The sequence below is a fragment of the Lasiosphaeria miniovina genome (assembly GCF_030549165.1).
Source record: "Lasiosphaeria miniovina strain SMH2392-1A chromosome Unknown B0T26scaffold_1, whole genome shotgun sequence".
Lineage (NCBI taxonomy): Eukaryota > Fungi > Ascomycota > Sordariomycetes > Sordariales > Lasiosphaeriaceae > Lasiosphaeria > Lasiosphaeria miniovina.
The window spans coordinates 2,353,841-2,362,997 of record NW_026848220.1 but is presented as its reverse complement, the minus strand read 5'-3'; the positions used below and the strand labels follow the sequence as shown (position 1 = coordinate 2,362,997).

Sequence of the window (9,157 nt, the reverse complement as noted above, 5' to 3'; positions counted from 1 at the left end):
TTGAGAATCTAAAGAGGAGAGCAGGGAGCTGTTCCGCATCTGCAAACCTGTTCATTTTTGCTGTTGTATGCTCAAATGTGGGTGATGGCATAGTGAAAAATGCAAATTGGTCTGTTCCTGAGCAGTGAAGAAAAAGCGGGAGTCGTGTGTAATTGACTTGATTTGAAACAAGGCAGTTGGAAACGGCCCCGCCCGACAGAAAATGATTAGACAGTCGGAGTTCAAAATAACCAAGCAGCATGGCTGCCCCAGCGTGGAGAGACATGTTTTTTTTCCTTCATGGGCCTTGGCCAGGAGCAGGAGCACCGACAATTAATCAATTACTGGGGTAGAGATTGGTGAATCGATTTGACGGCGACGGTATCAGCTTGCTGCTGCTGACACCAAGTGAAGGCAACAAACAGAGCTCCCTCGCTCTGGTGAACAGCTACCTAGATAAAACGATGCTGTCGAGCTTGGGAGCTTTCGCCAGTCTGTTACCCTGGCAAGAATTGCTTAGCTCGCGCGATGCCGTGCCGCGTCTCGCTTTGGAAGAGCAGCGTAAGCTGCGGGAAGAAGCAGACCGCCAAGCCTACCAGCTTCAGCAACAGCAAGAGCAGGAGCGTCTCGCTTTTGAACAGCTACGCGAGCTGCAGGAAGAAGCAGACCGCCAAGCTTACCAGCTTCAACAACAGCAGGAGCAGGAGCGTTTCACTTTTGAAAAGGAACGCGAGCTACAAGAGGAAGCAGACCGTCAAGCTTACCAGCTTCGACAACAGCAAGAGCAGGAGCGTCTCGCTTTGGAAGAGCAGCGTCTCGCTTTGGAAGAAGCAGACCGCGCACGCGCCCATCAGCTCCAGCAGGAGAAGGAGGCTGGGTCGCAGCCAATGGCGGACTTCGACTTCAACACAATGCCTACGCTAGCTACAGCAAACCTCGCTCGGCCTAGCCTAACGCCGATCTTCAACCCATTCGCCACGCCCATCACTGCAGCAAACCCCGCTGTGCTCAGCCTGGTGCCGCCGATCCAGTTCGGAACGAGCACGTCTCCGCGGCCAACGGTCAACCCAATATCATTCGGGTTAAAGGGGCCGTCGGTACCTACGTATCCGTCGGATATCGACTCGCCGAAGCTCATAGTAGAGTCGAGCTTCCTGAGCGGAGAAGCACTGAAGACAGTGAACGACTGCAAGTATGAGCATGTTGGCTGGAAGGTCAAAGCATTGGTCCAGAACAGGTCCGCCGACAAGCTCGCCGAGGCCAAGGCAGCCGAGGAATTGGCAGCCGAGGAATTGGCTGCCGAGGCAGAGCAGAAACCCCGCAGGGCCGAGGAGGCCGACAGGCTTTACTGTCAGAGTCTTGCAGCTACACTCATGGCAGAAAATGCTAGATTAGACGCGGAGGCCGCGCAGTCCGTTGCGCCCATTGTAGCTGCTGCCGAGGAACCTGAAATGGCCATTGCCCCACGGGGCCTGGCCGGGAGGGTGAAGGTGATGTGTGCTGGGCCAGGGGCTACGAGGAGCGGCTCAGCATTCCCGATGTGCCGCCGACGCCCGACTTCTCCCATGGCAGCGGTATAGTTCCCGTAGACGAGGAGGACGACTTGGAGGCCATGTGGCATATGGATGCTGCAGAAGAAGCCGCCGCCGCCGCCGCCGCCACCAACAACTAGCTCGGTTGTCTCGTCTCGTCTCGGATCCAAACCCCCCGTGGGCAGGGGAGGGGCGGATAGTTTTCTAGGTCTTTTTGTCGCCTGCTCGGCGAGCCCAATACCCTCCTGGGCCGGGGTGAGGGTGTTTACGACTTCTTTTGGCGCCTGCTCGACGAGTCCGATATCCCCTGGGCACGGGTGAGGACGTTTTCATGACTTCTTTATGGCGCCTTCTCGACTAATCCAAACCCTTTGGGCCGGGGCGCGAACGTACCAAGATCTTCATTGTCGCCTGCTCGACGAGTCCAACATGCCCTCTGGCACGGGGTGCGGACGTTACCAAGATCTTTTTAGCACCTGTTTCGACTAGGCCCAATCCCTCTGGGCAGGGGAGCGGGCGGTACCAAGGCTTCTTTCAGCAGCCTGCTCGACTGGCTTACCATCCCTGGCAAGGAGTGTGTAGCGACTTCAGGATTTCTTTGTCGCCGGTCTGCTTGGCCCAAACCTCACTAGCAGTGGGATGGGCAGTACCAACCCCTTTTTTCGGCTGCCGACAACCTTTCAAAACATTGTCGCTCTCGCCCTCGCCTCCTTAATATGCGGAATCCGCCAACCAAACCAAACAACCTTTTGGCGGCCTGTCGACTACCCAAACCTTCTGGCAGAGGGTGGTATCTTCACTTCGCACGCCATGGCGACTTAACAGCCGGCCGCACTAATAAACATCATTTGTCGACGGGCTACCAGAGCGTCAAACCAAAAAAAAAAATTAAAAAAATTCCGCCAATCTCTCTCCCGACAACCGGTCACCAGAACATTCTTCAGTTCGCGCGGCTCAGGCAACTGAACAGTCAGCCGCGGTAATTACCTTTTACGACAGGCTGTCACCAAAAAAGTCGGACCCCTTTAAGCACGGGGCGAGACAGCCACAATCCACGTAACCAATTCGGATTTCCTCAGTGGAGCTAGCCACTAGCATATTTCTTTTTCGTCTTTCTATATAGCTATTCGCTGGCAGGTCTTGTCTCAGGGGAGAAAGAACCACAGCAAGAGAAAGGGGGATATAGTGCCTGGCAGAGGGAAGAGAGAAGGATGGGACATAGAGATGTCTGACAAGCTCGGGGCGGATGGGAGAAAGGGAGGGGACACCAAGGTGTCTGACAAGCTCGAGGTGGGCGGGAGAGGGCCCGACCGAAGACTACAGGGTTGAGTCGGGCACGAGCTTTAGCTTAGGGAAAAAAGGGGCACCAAGGTGTCTGACATGGGGGCGCGGGAGGCTGGGACTTGCACACAAGGGGGAAAAAGAGCCACACTGTACAGAAAAAAAGAAAGAAAAAAAGGCAAAGCAGTCCCAAAGTAAACACTCGGTCCTCGTAGGGTGCGGTGTAGTAGTAGGAGGTTTAGAGGGTAGAGGGGAGGTGAGGGGGGGAGGAGAGGAGAAGGGAGGGCTCGGGGGTAGAGGCCATTGGCCTCGAAGCCTCCGGCTCTCATCACTCAGGAAGCAACATAGTATTCAAGACTTTGGCGCGCGACAGAAATGTGTCCTTCCGGCACCACGGGACTGGGATCCTGTCGATTTCCCTACTCGTTGATAACATCTGCCATTCGTCAATTACTGTGCTCCATCTCTGTACAAGTCTGCAATCAGCAAATCATCACCCTCGCTCACTGTACAATCCTGCAATTAGCCAATTATTACCCTCGCTTACTGCACAAGTCTGCAATTAGCAAAATCATCACCCTTGCTCACTGCGACTCTCTGCCTACCCTCGCTTACTGCGATTCTCGTTGACAATATCTCCCTATTCGTCAATCACTGTGCGGCATCTCTGCATAGGTCTGCAATTAGCAAAATCATCATACTCGCTCACTGCGGCTCTCGTTAACAACATCTCCCCATTCGTCAATCACTGTGCGGCATCTCTGCACAAGTCTGCAATCAGCAAAATCACCCTCGTAGAGTTCTGGAAGGGAGCCGACTTGTCTGATATAACTGGCGTAACCGCTACTATATCCCGAGGACTCAGACATACCCCCAATCGACCTCGACCGATATTTCGGCAACGAAGAGATGGAGAGGGCCTTAGAGAAATCGCCAAACCCAAATGTAAGGAAAAGGACACCCCAAACACCAACTGCGCGCACAGGGTGCGCGCCCACCACTTGTCACCAACTGGCTAGAACACTGCCAGCTGGCATACGCTACGCCGTGGCGCCACGACCGCAGACTGATGCCCGGGCCGAACCCCTGAGCAGGTATATAAACAATGGCCCTCGCCCATCTTCCTTTGCGAGGGCCAGGTTGAAGTCTTACACCAATACAAGTCATTGCTTCCCTACCTTCTTGCCTGCATTGTGACCACCTTGATCAGGCGTACCTACCTTCTCTTACATTAGTAGTGTCTAGCATATAGTCGCTTGTAAGGAAAGAACCCCCAACCTACACACACGACCAACTCGCATGCGTACCGAGCGGGCCAAGACCTCACTCCTTTGTCAATGGCCCGCCCTGCACTCTGTCATGTATATAAGCAGTGGCCCTCGCCCCTTCCTTTTCGAGGGCCAGGTTGAAGTCTCTTACTAATACTAGTCATTGCTCACTCTCTTCAGTACCTTCATTGTGACTACCTTGATCAGGCGTACCTGCCTTCACTTACAATAGGGGACGTTCTATCTATCTAACTATATTTCCTTGGTCTTCTTAAGTAGTATAGTATAATTTTCCAATTACTACTCCTAGTCCTTAATACTAGCTTTAATAATAGCTGCTAATAGTTCGTCGTTTTTTTCCGTATTGAGTAGACTATTGTAGCTATCGATGCTTCCCTTAATATCGGCGTACTTCGCCTCTAGCTCGGCCTTGATAAGGTAGGTATAGTAAGATCCTTCGCCATCTTCCGATACCATCCCCCACCCCCCACCCGATCACCCCTTTTACACCAAAACACTATATCTTTGAACAACGACTACGCAGTCAATTTTGAAGCTATCCGTATACCAAATATATCAAAATGTAGCTAATTACATGCTCAATCATAATAGCGAGCCGGAATTTGCGTTACACGGCCAGATCGGGTCAGTCTTACCGGCAAAACCTCTTCATCTTCTTCATCTTCGTCACCCTCTTCATCTTCAATCTCTTCGGGTTGCGGCTCTGCTTCAGCCTCAATTTGGGGCTCTGCGGGAAGCTCACCGCCTTGTAAAATAGTACCCAAATCCATAAATCGCTTATTTGGATTGGGAATTTTGCGTCGTTTTTTCGGCTTCAGCCTTTCCAGCTCAGCTGTAAGAGAAGGCAGGTACGCCTGATCAAGGTGGTCACAATAGGAGCAACAAGCAGGGCGAGCAATGACTGGTATTGGCGTAAGACTTCAACCTGGCCTGAGCTAAAGAGGTGTGCGAAGGCCATGGTCTATATACACGTGAAAGGGGTTACGAGTCATCCTTGCGTAGCCAGGGTGGTAGTGGCGATAGTGCGTGGCCCTGTTAGCGGTGGCGATAGTGGCGACGGTGGCGAGGGTGGCCCTGGTGGCGGTGGCCATGGTGGTTACGAGGGTGGTTTCCTTACATCAGCCTCAAGCACCTCTATGCGAGTCTGCTTGATAATAAGCTCCATTTGAAGCTTTTCAACGGCCCGAGCCGCTTTCTCAAATTTCCATCTTGTACCTGGACTGCTTCCTTTGCCCAAATCCTTGACCTGACGCCCTGTAGTCGGGGTGTTAGGGGTCCCGGTAAGTACCGGGGGATTGAGGGTCTTTTCTTTGTCTTGCTGTATTTCTGGGTGCCTCAGGGCTTTCTGCCTACTAATAGGCCAGTTACCAGTCGTTCGGAATGATGATTTGATGGTCTTTTCCGTGAATGCTTCCTCCCTAGCAACTTTATAGCAGCGAATAAAGTTGATCTTGTCCACTGGTGCTGAGTCAGTTAGACTCGCCAATTTAGCCATCTCACGTCTATAGTAAGCCTTGGCCGCATTGAACGGTCCGTTATCAAGCGGCTGTATGCCGTGAGAGCTGTGGGCCGGAAGAAAGCATAGATATACGTTGTTCAGGAAGCACATCGTCATAAACTCATCCTATATATATACTATGAGATAACTGGGCCAAAGAGGGTACGGGACTTGTCTCTTACAGTTGTGTGGCTACCGTGGCCATCGAGAATAATAAGCCGGGCTTCAAAGGGGTATTCCAGTAGGGCGTCAGTTTGTGGAAGAAATATGTCCTCAAGCCACCTGATCGCTATTTGGTTGTCAGACCACCCCTTTTCAGTGGTAACGAAGCGCCAAGGCGCAATTTTCTCCATCTCCTGCTCAAACCAAGAGGTCTGAAGGTCTTTTCCTTTAAAAATAATGCCCGGATTAAGTAGAGTACCCGTAGCACCGATGCATTCAATCATAGTGGACCAGCCGCGGCCTTGGTCGCTTTTTAGGAAGGTTTTCTTCGTCTCTGAGGTCCCTAGGACCAATGAATCAAGCCCTATATAGCATTAACATAGGAAGAGACAATAGGCGTTGTTTTCTTACCAAAGCCCGCCATAATACCGGCCTTATCGACATTGAAGGTAAGCCGAGGACTGATCCAGCCGTATTCTTTCTCCCTGATGTCAAAATACCAGTTGACAGCCTTAGGAGTAAAGCCGTTGAAGCGAGCTGCTTCCATTCTTTTGCCTACTTTGCTTTGAATAGCGGGATTCCGGGCTTTAAAGCCAGTAATCCAGTTCTTTCCAATAGGCTCTAAATCGCCTACTGATTTGCAGAGCCTTTCAGCCATGCTAGAAACCTGTGAATAGGAAGGCGCATAGCCGAGGCTCTCTTGCTTGATGATCCACTCCACGAGCCGCTTTTCTTGAGGCTCTGTAAGCCTAGGGGGTGTTTGAACGCTCTTGTTACGATCCTGGTTCAAAGGTGCAGAGGGCGCTGCCCGCCTTCTGTGGATTGGCTGGAACAGCATTTAAGGTGGGGGGCTCTCGCTCAAGGGTGCATCCAATGAGGGAGTGCTCAGTGGGGCCGTTGCCGAGACCCACTAAGCGCACTAAGCGGGGAGCTCAGTAGGATCAGTGCCGAGACCCACTGAGCGCACTGAGCGGGGAGCTCAGTAGGGATCAGTGCGTCTAGGACTGAGCACAACTGAGCATGTGAGTCAGGAACTCTGATTGGTCCTCCTTAGATAGATATATACGACGACCGTAGCCACGGTCCTAGATAGTTCTTGCTTGGTTCTTCAAGCAAGCAATACACATTCATTGCACTCATGTGACGAACCTGGTTCGTACTGGACCAGCTGCAGGAAGCGGGCGCCTCAGGCATGACTGGGGACCCCGCTCGTCGCTTGAGCCAGTCAGACGGTGCCCGGTGCCAAGAGGGCTCTTGGCACCAGGCAAATGGCCCGGCACGCTAGCAGTGCCCGGTGCCAGGCAGCTCCTTCCTGCCGGGCAAGTAAGAGCTGTGCTCTTACTGGCCCGCCACAATTAGATAAATACGATGACCGTGCCCACGGTCTTAGATAGTTCTTGCTTGGTTCTTCAAGCAAGCAATACACATTCACTGCACTCATACACTTTGAGTGGCATTCCGATTTGACTGTATTACCCGTGCGATAGGAGCTTGCCCTTTGTTCTATCTTCATAATTACCAACCCCAGCATTCTGTGGAGCCCGTGCTCCCTTACAGACAGACGACCCTAACAGTCGAGTGGTTTGTAATAACTCATACACTTTGAGTGGCATTCCGATTTGACTGTATTACCCGTGCGAAAGGAGCTTGCCCTTTGTTCTATCTTCATAATTACCAACCCCAGCATCCTGTGGAGCCCGTGCTCCCTTACAGACAAACGACCCTAACAGTCGAGTGGTTTGTAATAGCTCTCTTCTTTAGCCGGGATGCCGTTGAGCCGGTTGTTCAGTGTTGTGTACGGTACGCCGTGCTTTTAAGCAGCCTGACGAATAGAAAGCTTGTTATCCGTTACATCTAGGTAGGCATTCGCCATGTCGTCTTCGGTGTAGGTAGGCATTGTGGCAGTACAATATAATACACACTCATAGGTAGGGACAAGAGAACACAAGGAAGTTAAATTACGCTTCATTTGCGAGGCGCCAAAGAGATTTGTAGGGCCCATGGGCTGACAAATCCATATTAAGCTTAAAATATATGCATGCAGCTAACCAAATCCGTCATTGGCTTGTGAATAGCTTCATAATTGACTACGTAGTCGTTGTTCAAAGATGTAGTGTTTTGGTGTAAAAGGGGTGATCGGGTGGGGGGGTGATCGGGTGGGGGGTGGGGGATGGTATATCTAAGTCGTCCGATATTGTTGGATGGGGGTCTGACATTGTTAGATTAGGTTTGGTCTGGATAGGCTAGGGTTTTGGTGTAAGAGAAGGTAGGTACGCCTGATCAAGGTGGTCACAATGCAGGCAAGAAGGTAGGGGAGCAATGACTTGTATTGGTGTAAGACTTCAACCTGGCCCTCGCAAAGGAAGATGGGCGAGGGCCATTGTTTATATACCTGCTCAGGGGTTCGGCCCGGGCATCAGTCTGCGGTCGTGGCGCCACGGCGTAGCGTATGCCAGCTGGCAGTGTTCTAGCCAGTTGGTGACAAGTGGTGGGCGCGCACCCTGTGCGCGCAGTTGGTGTTTGGGGTGTCCTTTTCCTTACACGTAGCCACGGTCTTAGATAGTTCTTGCTTGGTTCTTCAAGCAAGCAATACACATTCACTGCACTCATACACTTTGAGTGGCATTCCGATTTGACTGTATTACCCGTGCGATAGGAGCTTGCCCTTTGTTCTATCTCCATAATTACCAACCCCAGCATCCTGTGGAGCCCGTGCTCCCTTACAGACAGACGACCCTAACAGTCGAGTGGTTTGTAATAGATACGCTAGATACCGCTAACGAGGGGGAGGATGACGTCCCGAGCGCGGTCTAGTTAGCGCGTATGTAGAACAAAAATAGGAAAAAGGTGGAGAAAAATAACGTAATACCATCCCCCCACCCGATCACCCAGGCTAGGCGATCACTTTTTACACCAAAACGCTACAACTTTGAACAACCGTAGCATAGTCAATTGTGAAGCTATTTACAAATGAAACATGGCAAAATGTAGCTAACTAATCGCTTAATCCATATATTGTACCGGCATCCCGGTTGCACGCCCTAATCTGGTCATTCTTGCAGGTGGAATGTCGTCATCTGCAGCGTCATCCTCATCGTCTTCTTCATCCACCTCTTCTTCTTGCGGCTCGGCTTGAGCGGCATTTTGAGCCTCAAATTAATGCTCTGCGGGAGCCTCGCCACCAATTAGTATGGTAGCCAAAGTCATGAACCGTTTATTTGGGTTTGGAATTTTCCTCCTTTTCTTTGGCTTCAAGCGTTCCAATTCGGCCTCTAGGGCTTCGATTCGTGCCTGCTTCAAAACCAACTCGGCTTGAAGCCCGTCAACTGCTCGGGCGGCCTTTCTGAACTTCATTCTTGTGCCTAGACTAGCCCCCTTGCTCATATCCATTATCTAGCGGCCTGACACGGGGGTAT

The 9,157-nt window shown here is 51.6% G+C and overlaps 4 protein-coding genes across 4 annotated transcripts; 3 read left to right on the top strand and 1 right to left on the bottom strand.

The window, feature by feature from the left end:
* Positions 1–443: 443 nt before the first annotated feature.
* On the top strand, positions 444–1,651 carry B0T26DRAFT_745624 (uncharacterized protein; the record flags this gene model as incomplete). The annotated part of the gene is made up of 2 exons (XM_060444587.1): positions 444–1,390; positions 1,489–1,651. 2 exons carry the CDS (start codon positions 444–446, stop codon positions 1,649–1,651), a joined length of 1,110 nt encoding a protein of 369 aa, XP_060302469.1.
* A 1,432-nt stretch (positions 1,652–3,083) lies between these two features.
* B0T26DRAFT_684974 (uncharacterized protein) lies at positions 3,084–3,581 on the top strand. Its single transcript, XM_060440859.1, has one exon. The coding sequence runs from the start codon at positions 3,168–3,170 to the stop codon at positions 3,420–3,422; it is 255 nt and encodes an 84-aa protein (XP_060302468.1). The 5' UTR covers positions 3,084–3,167; the 3' UTR covers positions 3,423–3,581.
* A 155-nt stretch (positions 3,582–3,736) lies between these two features.
* Positions 3,737–3,984, bottom strand: B0T26DRAFT_684973 (uncharacterized protein; the record flags this gene model as incomplete). The annotated part of the gene is made up of 1 exon (XM_060440858.1): positions 3,737–3,984. A coding segment is annotated over exon 1 (223 nt), but the record flags the coding sequence as incomplete, so codon positions are not given.
* A 4,076-nt stretch (positions 3,985–8,060) lies between these two features.
* On the top strand, positions 8,061–8,283 carry B0T26DRAFT_684956 (uncharacterized protein; the record flags this gene model as incomplete). Its single annotated transcript, XM_060440857.1, has 1 exon — positions 8,061–8,283. A coding segment is annotated over one exon (223 nt), but the record flags the coding sequence as incomplete, so codon positions are not given.
* Between the last annotated feature and the right edge of the window lie 874 nt (positions 8,284–9,157).